General features: G+C 41.3%; 1 protein-coding gene across 1 annotated transcript in view; it reads right to left on the bottom strand.

The window, feature by feature from the left end:
- Positions 1-11,768: 11,768 nt before the first annotated feature.
- LOC126161570 (uncharacterized) overlaps positions 11,769-20,141 on the bottom strand; it is a 28,248-nt gene continuing 19,875 nt past the window's right edge. Inside the window, exons 2-3 of the mRNA XM_049917512.1 lie at positions 12,316-12,591; positions 11,769-12,207 (exon numbers count right to left, since the gene is read on the bottom strand). Coding sequence (XP_049773469.1) covers positions 12,171-12,207; positions 12,316-12,591 — 313 coding nt within the window. The 3' untranslated portion in view covers positions 11,769-12,170. The remainder of the gene's footprint in view (positions 12,208-12,315; positions 12,592-20,141) is intronic.

The following is a 20,141-nucleotide window of genomic DNA, read 5'->3' as shown; positions in this document are numbered from 1 at the left end:
GCATTCATATTACCATTGTGTAATAAAGCAGCCTTTAAACTAATTTTGGATGAATTAATAAAACAGCCTCCAGTCTTCCTTTTTGTATTCAATACCAAACTCATTCATCAGACCGATAGTGTCTGACAAGGGACCTCCCCATCGTACTCCCCCCCCCCCCCCCCCACATTTAGTTATAATTTGGCACAGTGGATAGACCTTGAAAAACTGAACACAGATGAATCGAGAAAACAGGAAGAAGTTGTGTAGAACTATGAAAAAAATAAGCAAAATATAAAAACTGAGTAGTCCATGCGCAAGATAGGCAACATCAAGGATACTGTGAGCTCAGGAGCGCTGTGGTCCCATGGTTAGCGTGAGCAACTGTGGAACGAGAGGTCCTTGGTTCAAGTCTTCCCTCGAGTGACAAGTTTACTTTTTTTATTTTTGCACCGCAAAACCGTGCGATTAGTAGACAAAAGAACATGCCTCTCCAATGGGAACCGAAAACATTTGGTCGCAAGCTCCTGGATCAACCGATTCCTCCACAGGAAAACACGTCTGATATATTCTATATGACACTGGTGACGGCAATGTGCGTCATATGACAGGAATATGTTGTCGACCCACCTAACTTCTACACTTGGCGAATGGGTAGAAAGATTCTTCTACCTTGCCCGATTTAGGTTTTCTTGTGGATGTGATAATCACTCCCAAAAAAGTGATGAAAACATAAGAGTTTGTCACATAAACTGCAACAAATGAATGCAACAGTTTCACAGTCACACAGTTTTCCCTGTGCTCTGTCCAAACATCTGTTTTTAACGTTTTCAAATTTTTCCGTGTGTAGACCGTCAAATCCTGCATATGTCCAAGCAAATCTGAACATGACCTGGAATTTTGGAGAGCGAAGTTGATTATGTGTGAGTGCCTGAACTTTGATAATTGTCAGAAAATAAAAAATTGAACTTTTCACTCGAGGGAATACTTGAACCAAGGACCTCTTGTTCCGCAGCTGCTCACGCTAACCGCGGGACCACGCCGCTCCTGAGCTCACACTAACCTGAATGTTGCCTATCTTGCGCATGGACTACTTAGTTTGTATATTTTGCTTATTTTTTTCATAGTTCCACACAACTTCTTCCTGTTTTCTCGATTGATCTGTGTTCAGTTTTTCAAGGCCTATCCACTGTGCCAACTTATAACTAAATCTGAGGGGGGCGCGATGGGGAGGTTCCCTTGTGAGCAGTATACTAAATAACCTCCTTGTTGAAAAAACTTCGAAAATTGCTGCTCTCTCTTTCTAAACATGTATATCCTGGTTCCAACTGCTGATAAGTTCTTTTCTTTTAATCTAGAGCCAAGCAATTCAGCTTTTTCTTTCATTAAGCCCATATCCCTAACCAAATCAGTATGCTCGGTCTGAGTAAACAATCTGGGCTCTAGACTTCCTGTATTACAGTTGAATTCATCATTATCTGGTTCATCTAAATCAGCTAGTACATCAGAAAATACTTCTGTTGCAACAGAATTTAAATCATCTGGTGGTTCAGGAACCGGCAAATCTACACCGTGCCCTACTGGTTGGATGGCGGATGGAAGGTTAGGATAGCTTATTACCTTCTGGTTTTTCAAATTACAACCAGTAATATCAATACTGCAAAAGTAGCAATCATCAGAATGATTTCTTGGCTCCTTCCATATCATAGGAACAGCAAATGTAAAGGCTTTTTTTCTCCTTTTTGGACCATTTTCTCAGATCTTCAACACACACATAACATACCTTATGCGGTGTCCAAGATTTATGTAAAAGAAAACTGTAACAAAAACTGTCAGCAGAATTTTGACAACCACGATTAGACATTGTACTGAGCACATGTACCGGAAACGGGAAAGTGAGGTTAGGTTGACAGTAAACAAAACACCATCTGTTAACAAAAAAATAGAATCAACCTTTTTTTGAAAGCAAATGTTTTTCAGCAGTGCTACCAACGTCATCTACATTCATTACACCTCCTTTTTAAATTATCTTAACTATATAAAAGCTGCTAAACTCTTAAAAAATCTCTTAATTTAATAAATCTAACTGTAAAATGTGAGGAAATGGTGGGTGATGAAGTTTTTTAAGTATCATATTTGGATTTCATACCCTAAAAAACACATAAGAATAAGGTATTTTCAGCAAAAAAGTTTTATCGTTGGCCTGTGTTATTACTCAGCGGTGTCCACAGACTTCCTTCGACATCATTATCTTCTGCACACAGTCCAAAACTTCATGGAGTGGCTGCAGCACCTTAGCTTCACTTGTTTCATCATTATGCATGAACGAAAGTATAAATTCCTGCTTGCATTTCTGAGGCTCTGATCTAATGTTTTATGTTGTAACTGTTTGCTACTTAGCTTCAATACTACCATTTCATGTCATCAGTTAGCAGTAGCTATTTTTTGGGGGTAATATATGTAAACAAATGTCTCATTCCATGCACTTCTGACTGCACAGTTAATATTATATACAGGTTGTATACAAAGTCCTCTGCTGGTGGGATATTTAACACTTAAGATGCCAGATCAATAATTCCAATGAATTGGTAACCACCACCTGCTGTACGGGTGACAGGGAACAGCTTTCCTTTGTTGTCATCTTTTTATCAGTTCCAGGTACCTTAAAATCTGAACTGGATTGATCAGATACAGCTCCAAAATACCTTTCTGAGCACCAACAAGTGCTGATATTAACATGTTGTATGTCCTGCCCGAACTGATTGGAAAGGCCCATGTATTAACTGTTTCTTAACAGCGATCAAAATTATTGCTCTGTGCCATAATTTGCCTGTGCTGTTCTCACATCCTACTATATGACAGCTCAATTGTTTCCTTCCCTGCATGATAATCTCTTCATTTTTCACTATGGAGCATTTCACATTCAAAATGTGAGTTTTGGCTAGGATTGAGCAACACAGTTCGTAAGAAGGGGCTTAGCTGGTTGACTGTAGTGAGAGGGAGACTGATTTGCCTAAGCTGTTGAAATCGCTGGTGTGAAAGTTACAGGACTGGGAGGTATCTGAAATAAGCTCTTCAGAACAGTTAATAAGTTGAAGTTTATTCAGCTTTAAACAAAAAAGCTAATTGCTGTGGCTGAGATGTATTCACAGCCAAGTCCGATACAAACACCATTCTGTATGTTCGAATGAAAGCCTGTCTTGAGACACATGACAAATACAGAGTCCCGCAGCCACTGCCTAAGAGCCCATCAGGTCCTGTTGCTAATTCTGCAATGAACTGTGGCTCTCCCAGCTGCCTGCCTGCAGAATTTCGCATCAGACTGTTCTACCTCACCTCTGCTCCTAGTACTCTTACTCCTAGCACTCTCTCTCTACTCAGAGCTTCCTGCTTCTGAGTTTTATTACAATTCCTCCTTTGACCCTGCCTGTGCCTGGCATGACCTAGTGTCGAGGGCTACTCGCCTCGTTATTTTCTGTATATGTGCACTATTGTTCAGTGGTTCTTCAAAGGCTGGGTGGAGGGGTAGAGATGGCTGTCTTAATATGGTGACACACTGTGTCTTAAGCCCTGCATTAGCTTCTCATGACGCAGTGCTATCCTCACTAGGAGGCCCTCTCTTTCTCTCCTTCATATCCCACGCTTTCTTTCTAACGAGAAATGCCATAAGCCTGTTAGTTTTAATTACAATTCTTATCAATGACTGCATTGTCAGAAGTACCCATGGCCCTCCTTGCGTGTTTATAGCTTTTAGCTTATTATCAAGTGCAGCTGCCTATAAGCTGGCATTGGCCAGCGTGCTTCCAGGTCTGTGGCTGCTCTCAGCCATGTTGCCTCTTTTGTTACTAACATGAACAATGTATTTCAGACTTGGCTTTCTCATGGTTATATAACACCTCCCTCCACCAGTGAAATTAGTGTTACTCTTCAGAGTAGCGTCGGTTGTCAGTTCTTTTTATTTATATTTGACAAAATTGCATTACAGAATTTCTTCTTTTACTTACATTCCTTTGGCATAACTGATTATACACTGTCATTAATACGCTGAAGTACATTTCATAAGATATATTCTTTAGGTGCATTTCTTAAGTACATTTACTTCCTATATTTTACTTGAAAGATAACAATTAAATTTTACTGATATGTTTTACAAATTTCTTTTGATTGTAATGTCTACTTCTAAATGAAACTGAATTGTCATGGTCTTTTGCACTCAGTTCATAAATTCCTACTTCTTCAGCTGCTCTACGGAGGGAACTTCGAGCTGGACTAGTTTCTGGACATTGATTCACGATGGTTGTTTGTACACATATCTTTCCACAACAGTAGTATCATTGAAGTGTTTCTGTAGACTTCTGAGACATTTTTTATGATATTTGCATTGCTTACAACAACATATTAATGTAACTAATGTGATTAGTGTAATGCTTATGTATGTTGTAATTGGTGACTGTCCAACCTCTTCCCTGCAACTTTTAATTGTCCAGTTGGGTTACTAAATGTTCAAATGGTATGTCTAGATTTAGCACAGAAGTGTTTCTCTTCTCTTTATTTACAGTAGAACAGTCTCCTTTGTGATATTATTGTGAACCACTCTTATCTGTTGGTATGAATATTCTGATCCCGTAGCCTTTACACTTACTGTAGAAACTTAGGTTACCTATGCCTTTAAAGACTAAATCTTGTGGTGCTTCTCTCCTGCATAATACTGTCAGCCCTCCCTCCTTCGGAGCTAAATATAACCATTCATTACTGTTTAGTTGTGTCCAAATGCTTTGATTCAATGCGACTATCCTTTTCACAAAACTTTCTGAAATTTCTCTTTCTAGTTGCAATAATTTTGCTTCACACTCTCCATGATCAAAGGTTGATAATAATGCAAAGAACTGTCTACTCAGTTCTTTACAATTCAATTGTTGCATTGATCCATTGAAAGTTTAGCATATTGCCACTTCTTAGACTCATCTATTGGCAAGAGCTTTTTTTTCTTGCTGTAAAAAATGTATTTCCCTTTCATTTGAGGGATTTCTCCAGACAATGGAAATATTCTATACAAGTTAAAAACATTGTCATTAATTAAAGGGCTATTAATTACAAACCTTATTATACTACCAGAGATGAAAACATCTAAATCAGTTACTCGTAATAGTAAATAACCAGATTATTCAGCAAGAGCAACAGGAAATTTAACATCTTTTAGCTCACCACATTATCAGGCTTAAATATTTTACAATTTTTATGGGATTAATTATGTGAGGCTACAATATCTCCCTTTGTGTGTTTACAGTTGCATTTATCATGTGCTTGTATTCCTCCTCTATCTGCCAAATACTGCTAACTGTTGCAATACCTGTTCTGCTATTGTTACAAATGAGGCTACCCTATTAAAACCATGTCTGTTTCTTTCACACATGCTTTTATAAAACACTCTAGGCTTTCCACCCCAGTCTTTAGGACATGTTCGTTCGCTTTCAAAGTATAAATTGCTCTGTTTACTCCTGACAATGTGGGCCTTATCACTGCAACTTGCCTGTTTTGTTAACCTTAGTAATCCTTCTGAGTTTCTCTCCATGGCATATATATGTTCCTTGTAGTATGTTGCATCTGCTTCATCTAGTGTGCAACAAAGTATTTTACTTACCTGGCCTACAAAGTTAAAGATTCCTCTTTTTTTTTCGTCTCTCGTGCTTCATCAGCTGCTGTACTAGTTGTTGCAGGGGTGTAATTTTTTTTTTTTTTTTTACATGGTGTGTTACCTGTTGGTCTGGTAACTTACTCTATTAATCTACATTCAGTTACTGTAGTGTGTGTCTGCACCTTTGTTCTGCTACCTTACCACATTGTCCAGCCTTTTGAAAACACACTATAACAGAGTCCATGTTCACATATGTCACAATGCTCCATATGGTACTGTGTGTCTCCAATTGTCCTACATTGTCATAGTGTAACCCTGAAGATATAGGAAACTATATAACTTGAAAGTAATTCGGCAAGTATGCTGGTCTAGATTTTGTATATGTGGCTACTATTGTGAGGAACTGAAATAGTCTCCACCGAGTGTTATACCGCTCTTCTTGTAGTGCGTCGAGTTATGCTGCTCTGTGTCATCTGGTGTGTACGCACTTCCCGTGTGCCTACAATCTGTAATGAATTGGCTGCTACCTGCTTGGATGCGCCGAACGTGTCACTCACCTTAGCCACTGCTACTGCATCTGATGTTGCTGCTAGGTCCATACCATTGGTCTCAAGCCTGCGAAACACTGGCTGCTCGGGCATCCCTGTGCCTTGTGGATTTGCTGTGCTACTGTAGCCCTGTGTTGCCCTGCAACCACCAGGACTCTATTTGGAACCTGTTGTGGTACAGAACTCCAGCTTGAGCTGGAGATTCGCCACAACTTCCTGTTAGTTGCCACAGTTGCTGTAGCAGGATCAGTAGGTATTGTTGTCTTCTGTGGATAGGTAGGCCAAGTCCCAAATGCCTAAGTGCCTTTATGGTACCCCACACCTGGCACCAATTTGTTTGTGTCGCACGAGATAAACAAGAAATTTTGAGTTCCACATCCAACAGTTCATGGTAAGATTAGTGTTCATGTTAGAAGTTAAGCAGAGGGCAAGTAGCCAGCAGAAACTGATAATTAAAACCACAATAAAATGTACAAATGGGCAAGATGAATTCTTAGGACAATAACACACAGAGAAAGTGGTCTGGGAAAACAGTCATCAATTACACATGATGCTCAGCTTTTCCGAACAGCACTGTTCCAAATGATGTAACTAGCGATTTGGGTCAACAGTTTCTGCAGTGTGTATGGTTCAAATGGCTCTGAGCACTATGGGACTTAACATCTATGGTCATCAGTCCCCTAGAACTTAGAACTACTTAAACCTAACTAACCTAAGGACATCACGCAACACCCAGTCATCACGAGGCAAAGAAAATCCCTGACCCCGCCGGGAATCGAACCCGGGCGCGGGAAGTGAGAACGCTACCGCACGACCACGGGCTGCGGACTGCAGTGTGTACCAGGTCATATTTCGTCCCAAAATAACCTGACAACAACTCACAGCCATGAGGTACAACTTCACTGTTTTGCTCCCCAGGCTGACATATCATGAACACCCTAGCTCCTCACTAGAAGCCTTGCCAAAACCCATGGCAGCACCACCAGGTTGGCTGGTGCAAACTGTAGGCAAATGATAGCACACCTAAAAGCAAATTAAGCTATTGAATTCAAGATCGAGCCAGCACTAAATTGGCTTAGGAACAAGGTGGAATCCAAAATTTTTGGTCTGGAAAGTAAGAGTAGTAGATGTTTGCACTGCAAGGTGGCGAGAGCTGCATATCTTATGAGTTAGTGTGTGGAGTGGCATTCAGCTGGGAGGCAAAGCGACGATCGTCCCAGTGGAAGAGCCTGGGCTCTCTAAGACCCAAAAAAGCGAGACAGGTGAAGAGCAAAGTGAAGAGCATGATCATCGTTTTCTTTGATACCAAGGAAACTGTGCACAAAGAATTCGTCCCACCCAGCCAAACAGTGAATTCCGCGTATTACTGTGACATTTTGCGATGGCTCCGTGAACACGTGTGGCGACGACAGCCCGAACTTTGGCATCAAGGAAACTGGCTGCTGCATCACGGCAACATACCCTGTCACACATCCTTGCTCACTAGGAACCTTTTGGCAAGAAACAACATGGCGGTTGTACCCCACCCACCGTAATCGCCAGGTTTGGCACCTTGTGACTTCACGCTATTCCCAAAACTGAAACTCATGTTGAAAGGCCATTGGTTTGACACACTAGGGAGGATTCATAGAGCATTGGTAGCGGTGATAAACACAATCAAAGAACAGGACTTCCAGAAAATGTTTGACCAGTGGCAGAAGTGCTGGGACCGGTGTGTACGTGTAAATGAAGGTGATGGTGATCATTAGTCCAAAGCTAGGGTTTTCAACAGATGGCAGCACCAGTCCCAATTTCGGATAGCACATTGTGTATTCCACCATGCATGGAAACTTTGAACCCAAGGTTAATAGCAGTTGTACTTTCATTAGGAGAATTACAGTTATTTCAAAATATTTGTGTCCAATAAGAGAAACTACATGTAATGAATTTATGAAATAAGAAACTAAAGAAAATTGGAATTAGAAATGCACAAATTAAACCAACTACATAAAGCATTCTAAAGTTAATTTGTGTGCAAAATTCAACTGTTGTTTCAGTTTAGTCATAAAGTTAATGTCAAGTGAAATGTACTCAATACTTGGAGTTTGACAAATGGTAAAAATCTTAATGTACACAGTGGGCCATAAGTCGGTTGTCAATATCAGTCAGTAGTCTTTGTTTTGCCTAGGGTAGTGGTAGTCATTTGTGAACTGATTAGTGCATAGTTCCCATAAGTCAGTTGACACTGTCATTTGTGGTTATTTTGTTTTTTCTGAAATGCAATGGAATAGAAAGTTAGCTGCAGAGCAGCATGTATTTGTATTGGTGGAAACATGACTGTAGTTACAGTGATGGTTGTTATTTGTTCACAGAACATTTTCCATTAATCTAACCTCACCTTACAGGGTTATTGCAAATGTAATTTAAGATTTGAAGAGACTGAGTTAATAGCAGAGCTTCTTCATTCAGGTATGCAAATGTCTGTCACTATGGAAGACAATCTTAGTGCTTTTCCACAATGGTTTTTGGAAACACCAACTAAATCTAAAAAAAAGTGTCCTAGTAATATGGAATAGCAAGACTAAGCCTACAAAGGGATCATAAAAGCTGAAACAGAAATCATATAGGCCTCGTTTACCTCAAGGCCTAAATGAAGATTATCCAGACAAGTGTATAGAATTCTGTAAGCTGTACACTGTTCAACAAGAAGCTGATCCCAAGTCTTACAAAAGCATACTTTGGAGTGACAAAGTAACTTTCGAGGTGGGGGTTCTACAAATGGGCAATGTGGCAATGGGGACAGAGTTGACTCTCCTGGCATGAGAGTACGAGCAGGGATTTTCAGTTATTTTCAGCTTATTTTTGGATAGTACTGACAATTCTGTAAATTATCCAGACATGCTACAATAAGTGTCATCAGAATTGGTAAATAGTCCACTTCTTGAACATCTGCAGATGGTTAAGGAAAATGTGATATGGTAACAAGATGGAGTACTGTATTTACTCGAATCTAAGCCACACTCGAATCTAAGCCGCACCTGAAAAATGAGACTCGAAATCAAGGAAAAAAATATTTTCCTGAATCTAAGCCGCACCTGAAATTTGAGACTCGAAATTGAAGGGGAGAGAAAAGTTTTAGGCCGCATCTCCAAATCGAAACAAAGTTGGTCCATTGCAATACGAGACACAATTTAGGTCGAATGGATTAAGATAAGGCTACAGTAGTTTGGTTAGAGTCGTAAGCTTAGCAGTTACGCTTTACCAAGTAGCCATTGCTGTGTGTCAGGCGCTCCGTCCGTATTTATACGGGTACCCTTCCTTTTTCACGTGCTTCGTCTGGTTTGAATTGATTGACTATTTTTCTTTGATCTGATAAGTGCCGTCCTCTTTGTTATAGGTGTTTACATCTTTCTAAGCTGAAAATGCATTATTGTACTGTCATGCATTGTTTGTTGCATTCTGATAATGAGTGTTTACAGCCTGTCGCCGCTTGCGACATGGCTTGCTTTTGTGCACGCTACCGCCGCTTACAATTAAGAAAAGAAAGAGTGTCATCGTCTCATTAGCGAAACAATGACAAGAGACTACTATTTGTTGTTACTTACATTGCTGCTTTCTTTGATAATGATCAACAAGAACCAAATAGTAGACTGCGTGTGATAGAAGATGTTGTGAAGGAGAGTTTAGCGAAAATTTTTCTCCGTTGGAAAATCTTTGCAGACACCTCTTTAGAACATTACATTCTGCACAGAAATTAGAGTCGTCTTAGATTTAAAACTCTAGTCAGTTGTCGTGCTTCATGTCTGACTGTATCACTATTCGGCGCAAAAATGATACGAATATAAACATGACATGGTATGTATATTCTCCCGCATTTGCTGTTGTCTCACTCTAGTTTCGTAGTTTATTAGGCAGACAGGATTTAAATGAGATAGCAGCAAACATGAAAGAATACATGGCAAAATGTTTATATTTGTATTATACTTACGGTGAAGAGAATACTGCATGTGATTCACAATTCATAAAAGTTCCTATTAGCAACCATCCCTTCTCACAGGTAGTAAAAAATTCAGAACGTAGAGTTGGTCATACTGACAAACATCCCAAACAGTCTTGCCAGTCGGATTTTTGTAGTTCATTGAAATGCTGCGACATTTGAAGATGAACAATACGGAATTTGTATTTACTTCGTTGGATAATGTATGAAAATGCAGTGGTCGAAACTCGAGGCGGAGAGAAAAGCTCGTTTTCCACCCGCCTTTTCTTTTTTGCTGACGCAGAAGTTTTGGCGCCATTATTTATCTTTGTGCCTGCAAAGCATGCCTGTGTAGCGCTACATATATTCGACGGCAGAAGTTAGTTGTGGCGACACCTACTAACATTTTTCAGAACTTCCATTTACTTTGCACTCGATTCTAAGCCGCATGGGGTTATTTGGATTACAAGAACCGGAAAAAAAGTGCGGCTTAGATTCGAGTAAATACGGTATCCCTGCATTGTGGAGTTATTGTGTGAGACATTCTAAATGAAAGCTTTGATGAACAGATTGGCAGATGGGGTATACTTGAATGGTCTCAATAATCCCCAGATATCACACCCAGTCTGGCATGTATCAAAATATGAGGTCTAGGCCATCAAAATTTGTGATGTTGAGTATTTGAAGGAATGAATTGAATCAGAATTTGAAAAAAACCTACAATCCTACTTACCCTATCGAGAGGGCATTGAGTCAAAGACAAGCACAGTGAAAAAGACTGATAACTATTTAAGCTTAAAGCCCGTCTCTCACGGAGCAAGATTCGCTGTTAAGTTTCCTTGCTGGCTTGCATGATGACTACCTTGCGGGCTCCGTCGTCTGCTAGTGGGCTATCTTGCTGGGAACCTTGTAAGATTTCCAGGATAGGTCCGGTGCTATTTTTCTTGTAAGGTTCCCTGCATGCTACCTGCGTTGGCCAATCATGAGACGTTTCATTTGTGATGTCAGACGCGGAAAGCTTGGGTGGGAAACCTTTGTTGATAGTCACTTTTCTGCTGTTGTGAGGTGCGGTAGGAAGTTCTTATAATTATTAAATAATGGCACCGCAGTGGTTCAAGGAAGTGATTGAAGCATTGATATGTACTTACAGGGAAGAACAGTGGAAAGCGCAAACTGTCCGCCAGACACCACACTTGCTAGGTGGTAGCTTTTAAATCGGCCGCGGTCCGCTAGTATACAACGGACCCATGTATCGCCACTGTTAGTGATGGCAGACCGAGCGCCACCACACGGCAGGTCTAGATAGACGTACTAGCACTCGCCCCAGTTGTACAGCAGACTTTGCTAGCGAAGCTACACTGACAAATACGCTCTCATTAGCCGAGACGATAGTTAGCATAGCCTTCAGCTACGTCATTTGCTACGACCTAGCAAGGCGCCATTACCCGTTTATATTGAGATTCAAATTATGTATCGTCAAGAGCGATGTTCTATAATTATGGATTAAAGTTAAGTATTCAAGCAACTATGTACTTTATTTACTAGACTCAACTCCTTTAACTGTTCCAGACCTCACGCCATCCTGCGTGAGCTTATAGCGTGCATTTCGGCCTCCTCTAGCAACACTGTGTTGGCTCTTCTGCCAACACTACACAAACTATTATAATAAACACTTGCGTGCAGAAGCACTCGAAAGAGTTGTAAGTGCCGTGTGTCTTGTTTGACCATATACGAATAGCAAGGAGTGCTATAGCAAAATGCACAATTTACATACTCAATTTAAAGTGGAGTACGCCAAAGTAAAATCACAGAAAAGCAGTAGCACTGGGATGAACGACGTAAGTACAAAACTATGAATTTTGTGTTGAATGTAGAAACCTACTACTTGCAAAAATCGGACACATTTGAGACTATTTCCTAGAAATATCACACTGAATATTCACCAAATTTTTGAAAGCACATAATCTTGAATGGTAATGGATTACGATGTAGCTTTCTTCTGAATCAGAGGCGAAACCATATAAAGCAGTTCTTCAAATACCAATACATCCGTTCATATAAAATTTGCTGAGGATGTACAATCTTCTATCCTATAAAATAAAGTTGTATATAACAGTCATTATTGTTATATTTATAAAGTTATATAGTAAGGAAATGGTGATACTTTCAAACAAAAGTAGGTGTTAATGCGAACTAACCTCAACTCTTTATGAAGCATGGACAGCACACCTTTTCCAGCGTTTCTCCTCTTAATCCAGTTTTTCGTCCATTCTTTCTTTCTTCTTCTCTCATTAGCATGCATTTCTGCATCGTTTAGCACCAAAACAGCTAATAACGCCAGTTTGCTCTGAACATCTGTACCTGAAGCAGCCATCTTCGTTCGATACAACATGCAGCCGATCACAACACAACTAGCTGCTGATCTTGCACCATGGGAGAGCTTCGGCATGGAAGATAGCCTCCGGCTCCTTTCTCTGCAAGCCGGCAGGCATGCATGCCATCTCACAAACTTGTGGCGAACCTTCTTCCAAACACACACACACACACACACACACACACACACACACACACACACACACACAAATATCTCTCTCTCTCTCTCTCTCTCTCTCTCTCTCTCTCTCTCTCTGTGTGTGTGTGTGTGTGTGTGTGTGTGTGTGTGTGTGTGTGTGTGTGTGTGTTGGGTGTCTTGGGCCTCAGAGCCTGGAGACAGGGGCCATGTATGTACGAATTGTGCTTTGTGTGTGTGTGTGTGTGTGTGTTTTCTATTTCAGAAGGACTTTTTGTTCAGAAGCCTAAACGTTTAGCAATCTTTCTAATTATTCGTGACTAGTGGCACCTCTATGTGGAGAGAAGCAATCTGTTCTTTTGTTGTTAATCCATCCATTGTTTGAAAAAACCTACAGTCTTGGAAGATTTGCAACAAAATTTGTAAACCAGTTTGCTTAGAACAGCATGGAAACCACTGTGAGCATCTCTTTTCATAACAATTTTATTTCACTTGTTGTAGTATTACTGTACCAAACATATTTATGGCAACTGACCTCTGGCCCACCCTGTATTTTCATGAAATTATGTGTACTTTGTTCACAAAGCACACATTAATGCAAAACGTGTTGTAGTACCCTTTACTCCCCATAGTTCAGCTGAAACTTTTCTTGTTCAGTGATAAAGGAGTATTAGTATGAAGAAAATGGATCAAGGAAAAGAGATATCAAGGAAAAGGTTATGAATAAAACAGTGCCAGTAGTGTTCTAAAGATGGAGCATATGATAAAAAATAGTGGAGGCTACCTTGCTGGTGGTAAGGTATGTTCAAATAGAATGAGATTTTCACTCTCCAGCGGAGTGTGTGCTGATATGAAACTTCCTGGCAGGTTAAAACTGTGTGCCTGACCGAGACTCGAACTCAGGACCTTTGCCTTTCGCGGGCAAGTTATAATGGTATTTGTTTGAAACCAGAAACAATAATTTCATCGTATGGCGATGTTTACACAATAACAATCTGCAGTGTATTCAGTGTTGTATTTGTAGAATAAACAACAACAGATAAAAAAACAATTTCTACAAAGCACGCTAAGCCATGAGGTTGGTATCCAAAATTGCTGATAATGCCATGGTGATGAAGAACGGAGAACCAGCAATGCTGTCAGCCAGTGAACTGGTCACAGCAGCTTCTAACTGGGCATGCTTATGCTGTGTGTACTGGAGAGTGCCTTTGGTTTCTGAGGTGAGGAGATACGATGCCTGGTGACGCACATCAGCTGTGTTTTTGCTAGCTTAAAAGACTCTTCTATGGGTATTCTGGATATTCTACCACATTTAGACATTTGTGTGTTTAGGGGTATTCTCTTTCTTGGTTTGCTCTCTTGTCACATTATATGTTCTCTTGATGTTCTGGCTTGTGTTCAGTTTCAGTTGGTTATACTCATCAGATGCTAGAACGCTTGCTGTTGACAATTTAGTATGGCCCAAATAAAGTAGTGACTCTGATGTTAACGTATCATCTCAGGCAAGAATATTCATCTGTAACAAAAGAGAAGTATACTGGGAGGAAAAAAATGACCTGTCAATGAGTACTGTTAAAGTATTTGGGATCCTCAACAGGGCAGATGAGAGAAGCAGATCAAATGCATTCATAGTCATGCTAACAGATTTATGCCTAATTGATCCAGAATTTCATGGATGTTCAGGGATCTTAGATGGAAATTTTTGGAAAAAGTGTAATGTTCTGTTTTTCCAGAGTGGTATTGTGTACATATAAGGAACCATTATTCCACAAAGACTATAAAAAAGGTTCTGCTGCTTTTATTATGTACCTTGCAGCAGAACTGTAAGAATACAATAAGTGTGTCAGGGCAAGCAGGGAAACTTTTCCTGATTTTCATTTATAAGTGATGGAGTTAAGAATAAATAATATCAAGTATGTATTATTTTCTGTCAGATAATTTTAAGGTAATAATAATACTAACAATATCTGTAAAGTTAGAGAAAATATATAATAGTACTGTCAATCATTATTCCAGAATGTAATGAGAAATGGAGAAATGATAGAGACAGATTATATAGCATCTGCTGTGCACCAATGTGTGAGTGGAAATTCACTGCTTACTACTAAAGTAATTTTGGAATAGGTGCTGTCTAATAATTACAGCCAAGTAAGGAAAAATAAGTGATATTACATAACACCATTTACTGGCTAGTAAGTTACAGGTGCAGGTGTGTTTATTCTGCAGCTATGCCTAAACTTAGGAAAGTGAAGGATAATAATGACTCATAGCAAAACACATGGGTTGTCCAAAAAGAAAAATGTACTTGGATATATCCTTAATACATAAGGTATGAAAAACATTTGTGGGAATCTATCAAACCTAATCAAACTTTTTTAGAAAAGGTTCCATTCTCATTGATGCATTTGTAATAATTAGACCCAAGTTTGTGAAAGCTACGTTATACTCTTCTATTACCAATAATTACAGCTATAAAGTTACTATTTCTGAGCGTTTTATCATTTTCCAACTGCTTTTCTATTCAAGTTTACGGGAAAGTGTGATATTCAGTAGGTTCCAAGTTGGGACCGTAAAGGGAATATTAAAAAAAATCTGAATTGAAATGTAGCAGTTATTGTTGTATTGGTGTACTATCAGGCAACTGAATGTTGTTATGATTCAACAAAGCCCAGCAGGAAGCATTACGTGCCTCATGTTTTAGATGGTGTACTGAAATCATCAAGAAGTTTTAGAATAGGCTGCTGAAGTTATTAGTATGAATTTCATTAGGAGTAAACTCTTGCAGGCTGAAAAGATGTAGTATCTTCTTCCTATTGTTCAAATTTGACAATGCTTGTTTGGTTTCTGAAAGAGAATCTGTGTGATGCCTGTCCATTGTGTGTAGTGTCCTTGATCCCATAGGAGTCTGTCAGTATTGTTTGTCGTGGGCACTAGCAACTGTTGACAGGTCCTGAAGGGACTCAACTTCTGATGCTGAGTGCCAGCTACATGTATGTGAGTGTGGCTTACAAAGAAAATTAGTATGCTCCACATCTTAGAAACTATTTTGTAGCTGTACTGGAGTGTTTGTCAGGGAAATGAGAGGCCAGTTATAGCTCTGAAATAGCATGGAATGTCGTTATAATGAATCAAGGCATTGTATGGATGCCAAATCAATGTTCTCCAAAATCAACCACATTACAGCATTTTGCTTGGAAAATTGTATGGTACAGAGGGGTATGAACATAATAAGGATGATACCCAGAACCAAGTGGAGCTTAGGGCAGTGTGGACAGCAGGTGGTAGGAGGGAGGCTGGAGGGGAGGGGAAAAAATGAAAACGAAATAAGATAATATAAACAAAATAAGAGAAGAAAAATAGATTAACTCATAAGTATAAGTATGCCAAACATGATACCCGTCATCTCAATGACTGCTTCACAGCCTGTTCCATATGGATTCTTCCCACCAACACCAGCTTTTCTGAATTGCGCAGGTGGGAACTTTCCCTGCAATACATCCTATGTTCCCATAATCCTCCTGGCCTCAATCTCGTGTGTGTGTGTGTGTGTGTGTGTGTGTGTGTGTGTGTGTGTGTGTGAAAAGGAGGTATGCATGGACTAAAAATAAATACATGAAATGTAATCATTAATCAGTTAACGAAAATGACAGTAAGAATTAGGGTAGTCAAAACTCTATTATATTTACACTTAAAACTACTGTTTTTCCTTGTTTCCACTCACTGGTACTATATAAGAATAAAGGCACTTTGTAATGTGAGAGAAAGTATGGAATGTTTCAAATTGACTATGTAATCATGCATTTTATTTGATATTGCAGTTTACAGAATAATTTATGAAATTCTTTACCTGCAGACAGCTGTAGGTTACTTCTTGTTCAAATATTTTATGTGTATATTGTAATGACTTGGTCCCCTTTTATTTAACACTCATTTATGAGTGAACCAGATGACAATTGGTGGTCCTAGCTATCATAATTGGTTTTAATATAATAGAGGGAAACATTCAACGTGGGAAAAATATATCTAAAAACAAAGATGATGTGACTTACCAAAGAAAGCGCTGGCACGTCGATAGACACACAAACGAACACAAACATACACACAAAATTCTAGCTTTCGCAACCAACGGTTGCTTCGTCAGGAAAGAGGGAAGGAGAGGGAAAGACGAAAGGATTTGGGTTTTAAGGGAGAGGGTAAGGAGTCATTCCAATCCCGGGAGCGGAAAGACTTACCTTAGGGGGAAAAAAGGACGGGTATAGACTCGCACACACACACACACACACACACACACACACACATATCCATCCACACATATACAGACACAAGCAGACATATACAGAGGCAAAGAGTTTGGGCAGAGATGTCAGTCAAGGCGGAAGTGCAGAGGCAAAGATGTTGTTGAATGACAGGTGAGGTATGAGTGGCGGCAACTTGATATTAGCGGAGATTGAGGCCTGGTGGATAACGGGAAGAGAGGATATATTGAAGAGCAAGTTCCCATCTCCGGAGTTCGGATAGGTTGGTGTTAGTGGGAAGTATCCAGATAACCCAGACGGTGTAACACTGTGCCAAGATGTGCTGGCCGTGCACCAAGGCATGTTTAGCCACAGGGTGATCCTCATTACCAACAAACACTGTCTGCCTGTGTCCATTCATGCGAATGGACAGTTTGTTGCTGGTCATTCCCACATAGAATGTGTCACAGTGTAGGCAGGTCAGTTGGTAGATCACGTGGGTGCTTTCACACGTGGCTCTGCCTTTGATCGTGTATACCTTCCGGGTTACAGGACTGGAGTAGGTGGTGGTGGGAGGGTGCATGGGACAGTTTTTACACCGGGGGCGGTTACAAGGGTAGGAGCCAGAGGGTAGAGAAGGTGGTTTGGGGATTTCATAGGGATGAACTAAGAGGTTACGAAGGTTAGGTGGACGGCGGAAAGACACCCTTGGTGGAGTGGGGAGGATTCCATGAAGGATGGATCTCATTTCAGGGCAGGATTTGAGGAAGTCATATCCGTGCTGGAGAGCCACATTCAGAGTCTGATCCAGTCCCGGAAAGTATCCTGTCACAAGTGGGGCACTTCTGTGGTTCTTCTGTGGGAGGTTCTGGGTTTGAGAGGATGAGGAAGTGGCTCTGGTTATTTGCTTCTGTACCAGGTCGGGAGGGTAGTTGCGGGATGCAAAAGCTGTTGTCAGGTTGTTGGTGTAATGGTTCAGGGATTCCGGACTGGAGCAGATTTGTTTGCCACGAAGACCTAGGCTGTAGGGAAGGGACCGTTTGATGTGGAATGGGTGGCAGCTATCATAATGGAGGTACTGTTGCTTGTTGGTGGGTTTGATGTGGACGGACGTGTGAAGCTGGCCATTGGACAGGTGGAGGTCAACATCAAGGAAAGTGGCATGGGATTTGGAGTAGGACCAGGTGAATCTGATGGAACCAAAGGAGTTGAGGTTGGAGAGGAAATTCTGGAGTTCTTCTTCACTGTGAGTCCAGATCATGAAGATGTCATCAATAAATCTGTACCAAACTTTGGGTTGGCAGGCCTGGGTAACCAAGAAGGCTTCCTCTAAGCGACCCATGAATAGGTTGGCGTACGAGGGGGCCATCCTGGTACCCATGGCTGTTCCCTTTAATTGTTGGTATGTCTGGCCTTCAAAAGTGAAGAAGTTGTGGGTCAGGATGAAGCTGGCTAAGGTAATGAGGAAAGAGGTTTTAGGTAGAGTGGCAGGTGATCGGCGTGAAAGGAAATGCTCCAGTGCAGCAAGGCCCTGGACGTGCGGGATATTTGTGTATAAGGAAGTGGCATCAATGGTTACAAGTATGTTTTCCGGGGGTAACGGATTGGGTAAGGATTCCAGGCGTTCGAGAAAGTGGTTGGTGTCTTTGATGAAGGATGGGAGACTGCATGTAATGGGTTGAAGGTGTTGATCTACGTAGGCAGAGATACATTCTGTGGGGGCTTGGTAACCAGCTACAATGGGGCGGCCGGGATGATTGGGTTTGTGAATTTAAGGTAGAAGGTAGGGGTGTGGGGTGTCGGCGGGGTCAGGAGGTTGATGGCGTCAGGTGAAAGGTTTTGTAGGGGGCCTAAGGTTCTGAGGATTCCTTGAAGCTCCGCCTGGACATCAGGAATGGGATTACCTTGGCAAACTTTGTATGTGGTGTTGTCTGAAAGCTGACGCAGTCCCTCAGCCACATACTCTCGAGCTTTAACCAACACTTTTTCGCCTTTTTTCACAACAGATCTCCAGTTACTTTCTCCAGCGTCAGCTTTCAGACAACACCACATACAAAGTTTGCCAAGGTAATCCCATTCCTGATGTCCAGGCGGAGCTTCAAGGAATCCTCAGAACCTTAGGCCCCCTACAAAACCGTTCACCTGACTCCATCAACCTCCTGACCCCACCGACACCCCGGACCCCAACCTTCTACCTTCTTCCTAAAATTCACAAACCCTATCATCCTGGCCGCCCCATTGTAGCTGGTTACCAAGCCCCCACAGAACGTATCTCTGCCTACGTAGATCAATGCCTTCAACCCATTACATGCAGTCTCCCATCCTTCATCACCACCACTTTCTCGAACGCCTGGAATCCTTACCCAGTCCGTTATCCCCGGAAACCATCCTTGTAACCATTGATGCCACTTCCTTATACACAAATATACCGCATGCCCAGGGCCTCACTGCGCTGGAGCATTTCCTTTCACGCCGATCACCTGCCACCCTACCTAAAACCTCTTTCCTCATTACCTTAGCCAGCTTTATCCTGACCCACAACTTCTTCACTTTTGAAGGCCAGACATACCAACAATTAAAGGGAACAGCCATGGGTACCAGGATGGCCCCCTCGTATGCCAACCTATTCATGGGTCGCTTAGAGGAAGCCTTCTTGGTTACCCAGGCCTGCCAACCCAAAGTTTGGTACAGTTTTATTGATGACATCTTCATGATCTGGACTCACAGTGAAGAAGAACTCCAGAATTTCCTCTCCAACCTCAACTCCTTTGGTTCCATCAGATTCACCTGGTCCTACTCCAAATCCCATGCCACTTTCCTTGATGTTGACCTCCACCTGTCCAATGGCCAGCTTCACACGTCCGTCCACATCAAACCCACCAACAAGCAACAGTACCTCCATTATGACAGCTGCCACCCATTCCACATCAAACGGTCCCTTCCCTACAGCCTAGGTCTTCGTGGCAAACAAATCTGCTCCAGTCCGGAATCCCTGAACCATTACACCAACAACCTGACAACAGCTTTTGCATCCCGCAACTACCCTCCCGACCTGGTACAGAAGCAAATAACCAGAGCCACTTCCTCATCCTCTCAAACCCAGAACCTCCCACAGAAGAACCACAAAAGTGCCCCACTTGTGACAGGATACTTTCCGGGACTGGATCAGACTCTGAATGTGGCTCTCCAGCACGGATATGACTTCCTCAAATCCTGCCCTGAAATGAGATCCATCCTTCATGGAATCCTCCCCACTCCACCAAGGGTGTCTTTCCGCCGT

This window comes from Schistocerca cancellata, chromosome 2, assembly GCF_023864275.1.
Source record: "Schistocerca cancellata isolate TAMUIC-IGC-003103 chromosome 2, iqSchCanc2.1, whole genome shotgun sequence".
Lineage (NCBI taxonomy): Eukaryota > Metazoa > Arthropoda > Insecta > Orthoptera > Acrididae > Schistocerca > Schistocerca cancellata.
Note: the sequence above shows the minus strand (reverse complement) of the source record. Positions and strands in the feature narration are given on the sequence as shown.